The following is a 15,042-nucleotide window of genomic DNA, read 5'->3' as shown; positions in this document are numbered from 1 at the left end:
TTTTATAAAAGTAACAATAATTTATTTTATAATGAGTTTGTTTAGCTTTAATTTAATTTTTTTATTGACTTTTTATTTACATAATATTTTAATATAAATATTTTATAAAAGAAATAATAATTTATTTTTATTAAAAATCATACTCTCTCTATGTCCCAATCTAAAAAGGCTCTTTGGATTTTCTAGTAAATTAATAAATAATAGTATTTTAAATTTCGATATTTTTACCTTTGACTTTATGTATAAATTAATTGTATATATAATGATATATTTCTAATTTAAATAAAAATTAAAAATATTTTAATATTAATATATAATTACTTTTATTAAAATAAAAAAATAATATTTTAAGTTAGATGAACAGAGATAATAAAAAAAAAATACTTTGAATCGAAACAAATAAACAGAGTCGGATTTGAAATTAAAATCAAATACAGCTAGCATGCTTGTTTATTACAATACCATTCCATTATTATACAGTAGTAGAAATGATTATAATATATATTTTCAAATTTGTTTATTTGTATTTTCAAATTTGTTTTTCGTCTTATTTATAATTTTTATTATTCTCTTGTAAACAATCATAGTTATTAATATGTAAAATATGTAATATTACTTTTCCATATATTTTTAAAATATGAATAATATATTTTATATGAAAATTTGATGAGTACATTTAGTCATCAATTTATTTTTTTTTTATTTTATTCAATGGTACTATATGTCATAAAACATTATATTGGAATTATTATTTAAATAAAAGTCAAATTTAATAAAAAAAAATAACTAATATTTTTAAAAAACTATGATTAAAAATAACCTTAAAAAATATCACCTTGTACAATCGTTTGCTTATATTTTCAGATTGGTATTATTAATAAAGTACATTGAAAAAATATTATATCTAAAGCATAATTTTTGTTTTAAATATTATAATTAAAGTATAAGATATCAAACACCTCTTTTGTATATAACTTTTTATTATTATCAAACCCATTCACAATATCAAAATACTTTTAAAATCTAATTAGTCTATTTATTTTATTCTTTCAAATGATAATAAATATTTATTTTAGAGCTAAATTAAAATACCATTATTCAACATAATTATCAATGAAAATATAATACTTCATCAGTCTAGTAACAATAATATATTTTATATTTTTGTCCGCTACTATTTCTTAATTTAGTAATTATATTATCTGCCTCATATAATAAATATCCTTACCATATACAATATATTACATAAATATTATACCGTACTAATATAGAGGTATTTTTATTTGTATTTATTTTTTTTATTATTACAAACTAAGATAATACTAATAGTAAAAATCTATGTGCAAAAAAACAAATGATGTTTATGTTGCGAGATGGCGGTAGTATATTTATTTTACAAAATACTGATTAAATCAAAATTGAAATAAAAATACAAAATGAAACCAAAAGCAAATAAAAATTCCACGAGAGCCGAGGCATATGTGCATCCAAGACGAAAAAACAAAGAATGCTATTGTCATGTTCCTCTCCGATTGCTACCAAACAAAAGACTCCCAACAATCTCACTCATAAAAAAACAAAAACTTGCAGATGAGATGAGATGATGATAAACTTCATAACCCCCAGTGACAAAAATCCACAGAAAAGATAGATACATAGAGAGAGAAACAGAGAGGACAGACAAAAGCAAACTTCTTTACCCATGGTTTGTGAAGCAGGATCCCCAAACAAGAAAGTCTGCGTGATCGGCGCCGGCCCGGCCGGCCTCGTCGCCGCCCGGGAGCTCCACAAAGAGGGCCACAATGTGGTGGTTCTTGAGCAGAACCAAGACGTAGGCGGGCAATGGCTGTACAATCCCAACGTTGACAAAGAGCATCCCATGGGGCGCCGCCAATTCCTCGAGGTCCATAGCAGCATGTACGCCTCCATGAGGGTGGCTTCGCCGAGAGAGATCATGGGCTACACCGACTTCCCATTTGTAGCCAAGGAGAGCGGAGACGGGAGGAGGTTTCCCGGCCACCGGGAAGTTCTTATGTACCTGCAAGACTTTTGTGAGAGGTTCGAGTTGAGAGAGATGATACAGTTCAATACCCGGGTAGAGAGTGCCACGATGTTGGAGTATCCCGTCCCGCCCGAGGACCTGAAATGGATTGTCAGAAGCAATGTGGCCGAGGAAGTCTATGACGCCGTGGTTGTCGCCACTGGACACTACTCACATCCTAGATTGCCTAAAATTAATGGTAGTTCAACGATCTATCTATTTCTCGTTCATTTTAATTTAATCTATGTAAATTGAGCATATAATTTGAGTCGAACTTGTGAAGGAATGGACTCGTGGAAGCGAAGGCAGATGCATAGTCATATTTACAGAGTCCCCGAACCTTTCAAGAATGAGGTTCGGAACACTCCACACGACTCTAAAAATTCATATATTCTTCGTAGTTTAATAGTCTTTTGGCAAACAAATAGGAAATCTAGCTTGTGTATTTTGATCTGGTCTCATTGCTCGGTAATACTTACAGATAGTTGTAGTTGTCGGGAGCTCTTCGAGTGGGCAGGACATATCGGTTGAACTAGTGAAATCGGCGAAGGAGATTCACCTAAGTTCGAAGCCCCCTACTGTTTCCGAAGGCCTATCAAAAGTTATCTCCAAATACGACAAGCTACACCTTCATCCACAGGTTCATCAAATCAATATTTCAACTACAGTGATGACATATTCGACAATAATGAAAGGTAAATAATACCAGCCGTGCTGCAGATCGAGTCACTTCATGAAGACGGAAGAGTTTTGTTCACTGATGGATCATCGATCATTGCCGACTCTATAATATACTGCACAGGGTAAAATGCCAACAATCTGCCCAATTTTTAATGCACGTAAAAGATAGAAACCGGATCATATCGAAATATATGCGCAAGGAAATGGAATAGTAATGAACATGATAGTAACATACTATATATGTTCGAAGAAGTGGTTATATTCGATGCAGTCATATGGTGTAATCGTAGAAAGAGCTAATGAGGTCCTGCAGGTACTCTTATTCCTTTCCTTTTCTCGATACCAAAGGATTGGTGGTGATAGATGACGATAGGGTTGGGCCTCTTTATGAACAAACATTTCCTCCTTTACTAGCTCCTTCTCTATCCTTCGTTGGCATCCCTAGACGAGTAAGTGTTAAGGTTTTTTAGTAACTATTCTTTTCAAAAAAAAAATATCGAACTATGATTAAATTTGTTAAACGGCTATATGCTAAGTGACAAAAATGTTGAATCACATACATATGTTGTATTGAATATTGCGATTCAGTATGGAATCCAGATCGACATCCATAATCTAGAGATAGTAGGTACCTATGAAAGCGTGTTCTTCATAAAATCCGTCATGTTTTTGGCTGGAAAAACCATTAGCACACACATGCATATTTGTCCTGAAGATCTTTTGGCTGATTTTGCGACATAGGTCATATCTTTCCCTTTCTTTGAATCTCAAGCAAAATGGATTGCTCAGCTATTGTCCGGGAAACGAAAGCTGCCATCATGGGATGATATGATGCAATCGATTAAGGATTTTTATCACAAAAGGGATGCTGCGGGCATCCCAAAGCACAACACACATCTTATTATCGAGTGCTATAAGGTAAATGTTGCTATTAACTCTACTTTCGATTACTCTTCTCCTTCAAAAATACACTTACATGAGATTCGACCTGAATTAAAGAGATTCTTACTATAACTTTCCTAAAGAAGTACTTAGTAATATCAACTATGGTTCTTGCATTTCCCTTTGTAGGAAAATCACTGCTACTTTATGAACACAGGAAATTATACATCTTTTATGGCTAGAACAAAGTGCCCAAGTCACTGAACAAACCAGAAATCCCCAATATAAGTTCAGCTAGCAAATGAATTGTTTCACCAGCTGCCATTTTATCAAAATCGTTTTTTTTTTTTTTTTTTTGTGCAAGTGTACAAAAATATCAAAATGTTGGACTAACCTTTTCATCTTTTGCAGTATTCTGACAGATATGCAGACTATAGTGATTCTCCGCATCTAGAGGAATGGCGAAAAAAGCTTTGCACTTCAGTCGCAAAAAATGCTGAGGCCAACTTGGAGACCTTCCGCGATTCCTATGAAGAAGATATAGAAATGCTCCAAGTTGCTTACAATAGCCCCCATTTCACTCAGTTTAAATGAAAACTCTACGTGATAATATGTTTGTAAATTCCATCTCCATCTATGTTAACATATGTGTAAATTGTTGTCCCAGTATGTATCTATTTTAAGAAAATCCTAAATCAGCAGCATCCTTTGATGCAAATCCCAATACCATACAAGACTTGAGAATTATAGCATAAACCATCCGGCTGCAGATAAATATCGATCTTCTAGAAGAAGATTTACTTACTCATAAACACACAGCAAGACATAAAGGCTAACCCAATTCTCAATGTTCCACTCTCCCAAACAAAAATCCATATGATCGTCAATTAAACAGAATCTTGGAGGAGATAAGTATTTGATCATTCATGAAACCCTGAAATGGTGCCAGATTAATTATCAGGCAGTTAGTTAAAGACAATGGCCTACATTGCACTGTCAAAAGCCTCCAAACCAGACACTGATTTGCTTTCCAGTTCAAGGCAAATCCTGCAATCAGATGTTGGGGAAGTTTGGAATACACTGACAGAAAAACAAAATGAACAAATTGGATAATCGAATGGATGGTGTAATGAACACTCTCCAAAAGTTATAATTCGTCCCTATTTTCGAGTCAACACGAATTTAGCTCTAGGATAATCCAATAGATTATAATTTCTTGCTTATTCGGTAAATGACTCCACCCGCTAAACGGGCAACGGGAACAGAGAGGAGCACATTTTACTCTGCAATCCGCACTTCCTAATTTTTGTTTTGGCTCTTTAGCTCCATTAGATCTCGAATAAATTTAGATTGCACTAAAATTAACAAACAAACCGTGGTTATCCACAATCAAAGCTTCCAAATGCACACATGGCGGTGACCCCATAATTCTCCGATAGCCCATGACTAGCACGCGTATGTTACTTTCCTCAGTACTACCAGCTCTGTTTGGCATTTCTTCAAACAGGTGATGCGCTTGACTCCGCCAAACCTTGAACGCGGCTGGATTATATAAATGTCGTAGGTTTTCATGTTCGATCACCCCTTGTCTTGTTCCTCGCTACCATCTCCGCCTTTGACCCGCCTGTCTTCGAACTTTCCGGCGACTTTATTAGTCCGGACCTCCTTATTTAGCGTTCCAATTTTAGCGGGAAGATGTTCTTGATTCCCCTGTTGGAGGGCTTTTTAAAAGGGTTTTTTTTTAAAAAAAAATGCAAGTCAAACATTGATTTAAAAAGATCTACCTTTGAAAGGCTTATATTTATTAAATGTAAGAATTTTTAAAATTCTTAAATATAAAAATATTAGAGTTAGTTTTTAAAATATATCATATGGTAGTAGAAATTTTTTTTATTTAAAGTCATTTTAAAAACACTTATATTTTTAATTATAAGAGTTTTGAAAATTTTTTGTGTTAATTTAAAATTTGTACAAATAAAGACCTAAATATCTTAAATAATTTTTTTAATAAAATAAATAGATAAATAATTGATCAATTATTTATTTTTATAATCTTGTAAAGATCATATAATAATTTGTCTTCAAAAAAACTATAAAATGAAGGTTTAATAAATTATTTATATATTATTTTATTCAAAAAAATATTTAAGATATTTTATCATTTTTATTTGTTTAAAACTTGTATTATTGAGTTCATATTTACAATCAAATATCAATTTTGGACAAAAATGGCATTCGTGCAAATTTTACATTAACACAAGAAAGTTTCACGCAATAAATAAAACACATCCGGCGTATTTTATGCATTTTAACTAAAACACAATAAAGTTTTATGTAGTATAATTTACCCTTTAAACTTTCTTAAATAATTTTGTTATATTTCAAATATTTATATGTGACATGCTATCATTTCTTAAGTGGATTTTCTTTGCAAAAAATCATACATGACGGTATTATTTTTTGAACTAAATTATTTTATAATCTTTATACAATATTTTGTTTTACGGACAATTGGTCTGCCCTCCCTACAGGTAGTGTTCAATTATAATTCAGTCCCTATTTTAAAATAATTGGTCTGCACTCCCTCCTTTACATATTTAGTTTAATATTAGTCCCTGTTTTAGATTTTCTCAAATAAAAATTGAATGTACCTCTAGAATATCTTTAAATGCTTCCAAATTTATTTTATATACTTACAACACATTCTGTTTAAATTTGTCCACGTAGCTCCGAATCTTCGGTTTACCAGTTTTCGAACCTCTTGTTACGGTTTATATATTTGTCAAAGTGCAAACTGCTAGTTCAAATCGCCGGTTTACGGTTTCAACCGACGGTTCGGCCATTATTTTTTTTTTTTAATTTTAAACTTGCACGCCGGCTGCGATTGTGGATTATAGAATGTTATGGGCGGGCGGCGACAGTGAAGAAGAAGCAGGAGGAAAAAAGAAAAAAAAAATGAAAAAGAAGAAAATACAAAAAAAAAACAAGAAAACAAAAAACGTACCCTTGCAACTATAGCTGCGGTGGAATGTGGAGAATGGATGTTCAGAGCTAAAATTGTATATTATATACTTATAATTAAAATTACTATATATCATTAAATTGTTATAAAAATAAAGATAATATTAATATTAATAAAAATAAATAATTATTAATTATATAATAATAATATACATTATTTTGGTTATTTATATTTTAAATTTTGTATTTCTTATCATACAATTATATTTAATTGAAACTATCTTATTATCTAATACACGTCAATTTCTTAAAATTTAATTTTGTTTATTTCAATTTAAAATTTAATTTGATTTAATTACTTAGTAAATTTATTATTTTAATTACTTTTATATTGTAACAATCTTAGCAATTATTATTTATATGATTTTACATAATAAATAAATAATAAATATATCTGAATGAAATTAAAATTGAAAATAATATTTTTGAATAAATTTTTAAATTTAGAAAAACTTAAAAAGGAAAAAAAATATTAAAAATAAATGTACATAAATCGGCGGTTCAAACCGTAACCGTCAGTTTTTTAAACCGCAATCGAAACTGTCATTCAGAAGGTTCGGTTTCGGTTTGACATTTTCATAAACCGTAACCGACGGTTTGAACTGTTTTGGTGTACCTGATATAACCAGGTTGGAGGTACAACATAGCTGCTCTAGAATACTCACCTGCTTAGCCGAGTCATACCTTATGCTTAGATGCCCTTGACCAAAAATTGTTGTGTGCGCTACTGTGTGAATTAATGTGTAATAGATCTAAATATTTTCAATTTTTGATAGCAATCATGTACTCTAATGACCAATATAATTCAATTTAGTCGCTTATGACTTTATTAGACATCTACTAGTTGAGGTTGGACTATAATAGTACATATATCATTCAACCTATCCAAGTCATTTTTTACTTGGTTAACCATTCATAATAAATGTGTTGTTTACCTTTTTCTGACAATTTGAGGTGTCACAGGAAGACTATGATAATGAACGCATCCTTAGTTACCGTCAACAAATAAATATTTTGAACAAAAAATTATTGTTCTCCAACCACATGTTATTGGAGCATATATACTCTTTACTGAAGCATATGAGACTATTATTATAAGTAGTTAAGATCTGCGCTAGGGTATGTCGATATTTTATGTAGGTACATAAGAATGTGATCTGGGTACAAACACCTACATGCGAGGTATAAATAATAGTTTCTTAGGTATTATTTGTGTATTATCGGGCATCTTCAAGTGTAGTTAATTTCAGTCATTTCCATGGAAATGTGTCAATTCGCGTATTCGGTGAGAACACTTCCCCTCTCGGCCTTGGTGAACTAAATGTTGTTGTGTGTGCTATGCTGTGGATTACTACGTAATATGTCTAAAAAACAATCAATTTGTGAGAGTAGTGATGCATGAGTAACAACCAACAAACTTATCAACCTCATTTCTTACTTTTTTTAGCCATCTATAGTAAACATGTGTTCTTTTCTTTACTTACATGTCAGGGAGTCGTGAGAACACAATAATGATGAATTTATCTCAGGTTACTAAGAGCAATTGAATATGTTGAACCAAACACGGTCAATTTTTCCAACCATATATAACCAGAGCATATATACGCGTTACCGGAGCATATGACTTTATATTACAAGTACATAAAAATTGGTATATGCATGAGTGTTTAGGATGTGTGTTTGAATGTTATAATTATAATTGTTGAATAAGAAAAAAAAAAAAAATTTGACTCTATTTATTTTTATTAGTTCTTTTAAAAAATTAAATTTATTTTTTAATAAAATTATATTTATAGTTATTTTATTTTCACATTTTAAAATAAAAAACTAATAACATTAGTAAAGATTTAAAAAAAATTATACAAAATTGTGACATATATATTTAATATAAATATTTTGATAGAAAAAATTATTTAATTTTATTTTCTTGTAAATTTTATTTTCTATAGAATAAGAGTTTGTTTGTTTTTTTTAAAAGATTTCAACATATTTTTCTACAAAAATAATATATTACACGCACTCATTATATTTATATTATCTACACATTTATATATATATATATATACATAGTAAGTATTTAAAATACATAGAATACTATACATAAATTTTATTACTAGTATTAATATTTTAAAAAATTGTATCTTATATATACGATTTTAAATATTTAATAGAATAATTATATATATATAGATAAATAGATATTTTGCTAATATTATACTGAATCATATAATAAAGTTTATATTATGTATAATATTTACATAATATTTTATATTATATTAAATATAATTATGAATTTTGTATAAAAATAATATAAATTATTAATATCAAATTTTCTCATTTTATAAGTAGAATTAAAAGAGTAAGTAAACTAATATTGATAAAATGAAATATATAATTATGGTTGATTGTGCACCTTTTTTTTCTCGCCAACATTTTTATATCATTGTCTTTTTCGGAAGATATTAATTTATATACTCCATTTATTGACAAGATTAATTTATTTTTGTGCCAAATTTATTATGACTCTATTTATGCACGTAATATTTGTACGATATCTTCCATTTTAAGCAGATTTTTGCATTAATGGTTGATATTTATTACAAAAATTAACATATGTGCATAATTAAATACCGTATATTTATTTTATTGAGATTTTATTTTCTTTCAAAATACACGATATTTAATTTAATTTAGGCATTTAATTTTTAATGCCTATATCTACAAATATCCTATTCGTGTCCACCCCTGTGCCAAATTGATTGTTATTTCTTAAAGTGAGATAATAAAATTTTGAGTGAATAAAATTGTTTAGTATTAATGAATTATATATAAGTTTAACGAAAAAAAAAAAGGCTGAAAGGAGTAATACTTCTAAAAAATTATACAATTTGATTTTAATGGATAATAAGATAATTTCTTAACTATTAATATGAAAAAAATATTAAAATATAAATAATCACATTTATAAATACTGATAAGAAATAATATATACTCATATAAAAATATAATAAATAAAATATAAACATAAATTATTCAGGAAAAATTTTAAATTTTAAATTATTAAAATTTGTTGAATAAAATAATTAATTTTTATGGAAAAAATAAAAAAGAGTAAAAAACACTATAAAGAATACAAAAATAGAAGAAAAAATAAATATAAAATATAAATTGCATATAAAGTGTTTAATATAGAACAATTATCTGCACTCGTCAATCGTGACTAGAATGTAAAAAATATATAATATTTTATAATATACATAATATATTTTGTCAGTCAAATAAATAATAGACAAATTTGATAATTAAATATATAAAGAATATATTTTGCAATTTTTTTTTTATTTTCTACATCACCCCACAGTAAAATATGATTTTAATTATTATTTTTATTTATTTATTTTTTAAAGATACATAAGTAAATGTACGCATAATGTAAATAGAGGTATATAGGTGGAATAGTTAATAAAGTGAAAAATAATATAAGTAAAGCGAGACAATTATAAGTATATAAAATAACATTAAGAGTATTTAGATATACTATAGAAGTACATCAAATTTATACTATATAGATAAAAAGAAAAATATAAAATAATGACTAATATTAAATTAAATAAGTAAAGGAGGGAGTGAAAATCAATTTTTTTATAACAGGGACTGAATTATAACTTAATAGAACTGACAGGGTGGACAGACCAACTTTCCCTTTGTTTTATATTGTTAGTAAGCTATTTTTCTTATATAATGTATATTTTTTGTTTATTACAATATTATTTTTATATGATATTTATTTTGGCTTTAGTTTTAATAAGTTAGTTGTTTAGTGTTTGTACATTGTATTTTGTAATATCTTATTGTTTATTTTGGTATAATTTCTAAGTTTATATTTATTGTATTATTTAAATGTATAATGCATTTATGTGAATTTTTATAATATTACTTTTATATATTGCTTATTTTTGTATTAATTGTTTATTTTATATACAATATAAAACAAAATATTGTATAAAAATTATAAAATAATTTAGCAAAAAAATAATATTTGAAAATTGGATATTTGAAGAGAAAATTTACTTTAAAAACGAACACACCATACACAAAAATTGGAATAGGGTAGTTTAAAAATTAAAACTAAAAAGTATAAAAGTTATTAAAACTTCTATAATCAAAATATATAAAGGTTCTCATCAGTATTTTATATGAAAAAGTTTTCAAAATTCCTAAATTACCAATTACTGAAGTTTTGAGAAATCTTATAATTCTCCTATATTGATGAAATTCAATGTGACGGTAGTCGGAAGAGAAAATAAAAATTTCGAAAATGTCTATATTTAGTATTTCAGGTGTTTTCAAAACTTCTATTATTTTGCAAACTCTTATAATTTATAAATATAGTAGTTTTGAAAACTCATTTGGGGACTAGAATTTTAAATAGCCCTTTTTAAAAAAATTGCCTAAATCAAACTATCATTTAAAATTCTAGCCCCCAAACGAGTTTTCAAAACTATTATGTTTATATATTATAGTAGTTTTCAAAATTCTTTGAATCTAAAATTATATACCTTTTCAAAACATCTAAAACATAAAAAATAGTCCTTTTTAAAAAAATGGCCTAAGTCAAAGTACAATTTAAAAATCTAGCCCCCAAACGAGTTTTCAAAACTACTATATTTATATATTGTAGTAGTTTTCAAAACTCTTTGGATCTAAAATTATATACCTTTTCAAAACACCTAAAACATAAAAAATAGTAGTTTCAAGAACTCTTATTTTCTCTCTCAACTACCTCGTGTTAAAACTTTTTTTATGAAGAATAGTTATAAAAACTCTTATATTTTTTATTATAGGAGTTTTGAGAACTTCTATATTTTTAATCTTAATTTACCCCACGATTTAGTGGCATTCTAATCTTTCTATGCTAACTTCGTTCCTGTTTATTCCTCAAGCAAAACTTTTGCTGAAGAGAGACATTTTCAGGTATTATTTGTTTGACTAAATTATTTTATAGTTTTCATATAATATTTTGTTTTATATTGTTGGTAGGCAATATCATGTTTTGCATTGTATTTTCAGGTATTTATTGTTTAGTGATTGTTGTGTTTTTGTTTGTAATTTTATAACATCTTAGGTGTTTTTTGGTATTATTTGTAAGGTTTATATTGATATATTATTTAAATGCATAATGTATTTATGTCTATTTTCTTATTTTAATATTTTTATATATGGCTTATTTTTATAATATATTAATTTTATTCTTATTAGTATTTATTTAATATATATAGTTTTTTTACAGAAACAGATGACGAGTAGTGGCCAGAGCAATATTGATATTCTGCTATATTGGGATGGTAACATTATACGAAAGTCGGATACAATAGAATATGATTGTGATCCACAGTGTATGACAGCTGTTCGGCGAGATAGTACATTTGAAGATTTAGAAAGTTTGATTTACAATTTGACTGGAAAAAGCCATATGCAATATTTTCTGATTTTGGACGAATTGACAAGATAATCAGAGAATGAGGCTTATTACTATGAATGGCTTCAATCTGTAGCACTTTTAAATTCTAGAAAATAGTTATCGATGTTTGGAGTTGTTTGTTGAATTTTAACTGAATGAAACAAGTGCGGTTGTAGAGACAGAATATGTGAATCCCAACACAAGGCTTGAGCAAACAAACGATGATATACACATATTAGATGTAGATTTTCAAGGAGTTGGAGAAGATAAATCTAGTAAATCATAATCAATTTTATGCTCAGATGATGAAATTGAGATATTTGGAAACTGTGAAAAATGGGTTGTGGATGCTACTGCATTATGGAAAGAGTCAAGGCCATCGGGATCTCCTAAATCAGGTACAATTCTATATTCAGGTAGTCAAAATGAATATCAATCGATTGAATATTTTCAGAAATTGCCTGAGGAGGAGTTTCAACAAGATACAAATGGCACTCTCAATCATAGATGGGATGTTTACACAAAAAGTAGAGGTGCTCTTATTTATGGGATGGTATTCAAAGATAAAAGACATATGCAAATGGCTGTTAAGGATTATTCAATTCGTGTGGTTGGGAGGGAATATATTGTGACAAAGAGCTGTTAAGGATGGTATTCAAAGATAAAAAAAACATATGCAAATGGCTGTTAAGGATTATTCAATTCGTGTGGTTGGGAGGGAATATATTGTGACAAAGAGCAATCGTACGGTCTTCAGAGTAAAGTGTAAGCACTATGGAAAAAATGGTTGCGGGTGGAGAGTGACTGCATCGTATAAACCACATTTAGAATGTTGGCAGTTAATTACAGTGATGCCCGACCACAGGTGTATCCCAGATGATGTATCGTTGGGACACAGAAACTTGGATGTTAACATGATAGCAAATTTACTAAAGGAGTTTGTAAAAAGAAGTCCGGCATATGAGTTAGAAAATGTGGAGAGAGCGGTGAAAATAGAATTTGGGTTTGATATTTCTTATTCAAAGGCTTGGGATGGCTTGAAAAGGGCTATTGAAGATTTTTATGGGACATGGGAGAGTTCAGTGCAAGAACTCCCAACCTATATGGAAACTCTTCAAAAGTATGTATCAAATACTATTGTTTAGTGGTCACACGTAGAAACGGCACATCGAGAAGAGTACACACTTGGCTATGTGTTTTGGGCATTTGGACCTTGCATTGAAGCTTATCGCCATTGTCGTAATGTGATTAGTGTGGATAGAACTCATTTATATGAAAAATACAAGCATGTGATGTTGATTGCCGCTACTATAGATGCTAACCACCATGTGCTGCCATTAGCATTTGCCATTGTTGATACAGATTGTACTGAATCTTGGTTATGGTTTCTTCAGTTAGTAAGCAGGTATGACATTCTAATAAGTTTGTAATTCATAATTTCTGAAATATTTGTCAATAACATAAATTTTTGTATTTTGTGTGTAGATATATTGTGCAGGATCGGTATCACACGTGTCTCATATCTGATAGACATGTTGGGATAACAAGTGCAGTTGAGCGTATTCCTGCTTTCCACCCTCCTCATGGCCGACATCGATTTTGCCTTAGACATGTATGTTCCAACTTCAACCAATACGTTAAAGATGTAAGACTGAAGGATATGTGCTGGAGGGCAGGGACATCCATTGATCTATTGGAGTTTAATGAAACAATAGCGGCCATTCAACTTCTAAATCAAGCAGCTTATGATTGGCTTAACAGAATTGACAAGAGCAAATGGGCCATTGCATATGACGAAGGGTGGCGACATGGTATACTAACAACCAATTTGTCGGAATGCATTAATGGTGTATTAAAATGGGCACGACGACTACCGATCACTGCTCTAGTACAGTTGACATACGATCGTGTGGTTTTATTTTTTGTTAAGCGGTTGCATGATGCTTGAGATAAACAAGAATCCGACTATGAATGGTCACCTTGGGCACGAACAAGATATATAGACTCAGAGCGGAAGAGCCGAAAAAATATAGGTGTGGTGATAAATGAAGATGAATATAAGACAAAAGTGTTAAAACTAGACAGTATTGGCCAGAGATCAAAGGAACATATTGTTTCAATCAAGAGAGATTTTTGCTCATGTGGTGGATAGGCGTTAGATGGGGTGCCATGCTCACACGTTTTAGAGGCATGTCATATGTTCCATTTGAATGGAAAGCGATATGTGTGTGACTATTATTCGATTGATTCATGGATAAACACATACATCGTCCCTTTCCATGCATATCCGGATAAGTCACATTAGGAACCAGCCTCATTTAAGTTGCCTTCGCGACATAAAATTATGAAAAGAGGACGTGATCGCACCACACGTATTCGAAATGAAATGGATCGTGGCCAGAAACAAGCAAGGGGACAAGCAAATGCAAATTAAGGTAAAAATATATTTATGTTTTTTTAAAAAAAAAATCATAAGTAATACTCCATCCGTCCCACGAAATTAATTGTAAATTTAGAAATTTGGCTAAAATTTTGAATAATAAAAATAATAAAAATTTAATATTATATAAATAAATATTCATTTAATTTTAAAATTAAATTTTAATGTAATATATAATAAAATTTGATATTTGATTTGAAAATTTATGGCTAAAAAATTAATTAAAAATGAGATTTGATATTGATTTTTTTTCTTTGTTCAAAAAAAATAAAGAATAGAACTTATTTATTAAGCAAAATTATAAACTTATTTTTAATTTCGGTATTGTATAAATTACAGTTAAGTTATTAAAATTATTATTATTATTATTATTTTATCTAAATGCATGTATTGATTTACAATAAATACAATTATTATTATTATTTTTAAATAATATCAGTAAATAAAAAATTTAATATTTAAAAATTAAAATAAAAAAATAGTTTAACTTTTAATTTAACATTTTATCAAATAAAA

At 28.8% G+C, this 15,042-nt stretch overlaps 2 protein-coding genes and 1 long non-coding RNA gene across 3 annotated transcripts; 2 read left to right on the top strand and 1 right to left on the bottom strand.

Moving 5' to 3' along the window:
- Positions 1-1,595: 1,595 nt before the first annotated feature.
- LOC127255346 (flavin-containing monooxygenase FMO GS-OX-like 9) lies at positions 1,596-4,350 on the top strand. Its single transcript, XM_051280849.1, has 7 exons — positions 1,596-2,240; positions 2,325-2,395; positions 2,523-2,681; positions 2,762-2,844; positions 3,036-3,171; positions 3,464-3,640; positions 4,016-4,350. The coding sequence occupies exons 1-7, from the start codon at positions 1,703-1,705 to the stop codon at positions 4,196-4,198; spliced, it is 1,347 nt and encodes a 448-aa protein (XP_051136806.1). The 5' UTR covers positions 1,596-1,702; the 3' UTR covers positions 4,199-4,350.
- LOC127255349 (uncharacterized) lies at positions 2,746-3,477 on the bottom strand. The gene is made up of 3 exons (XR_007839607.1): positions 3,355-3,477; positions 2,958-3,163; positions 2,746-2,860 (listed from the first exon to the last, which is right to left on the bottom strand). It is a non-coding gene; the product is annotated as an uncharacterized LOC127255349 (long non-coding RNA).
- Positions 4,351-12,766: 8,416 nt separating the features above from the next.
- Positions 12,767-14,034, top strand: LOC127255176 (uncharacterized). Its single transcript, XM_051280568.1, has 3 exons — positions 12,767-13,206; positions 13,339-13,491; positions 13,572-14,034. Exons 1-3 carry the CDS (start codon positions 12,767-12,769, stop codon positions 14,032-14,034), a joined length of 1,056 nt encoding a protein of 351 aa, XP_051136525.1.
- Positions 14,035-15,042: the final 1,008 nt, after the last annotated feature.

This window comes from Andrographis paniculata, unplaced genomic scaffold, assembly GCF_009805555.1.
Source record: "Andrographis paniculata isolate CXL003 unplaced genomic scaffold, ASM980555v1 Contig53END, whole genome shotgun sequence".
NCBI classification, from domain to species: domain Eukaryota; kingdom Viridiplantae; phylum Streptophyta; class Magnoliopsida; order Lamiales; family Acanthaceae; genus Andrographis; species Andrographis paniculata.
Note: the sequence above shows the minus strand (reverse complement) of the source record. Positions and strands in the feature narration are given on the sequence as shown.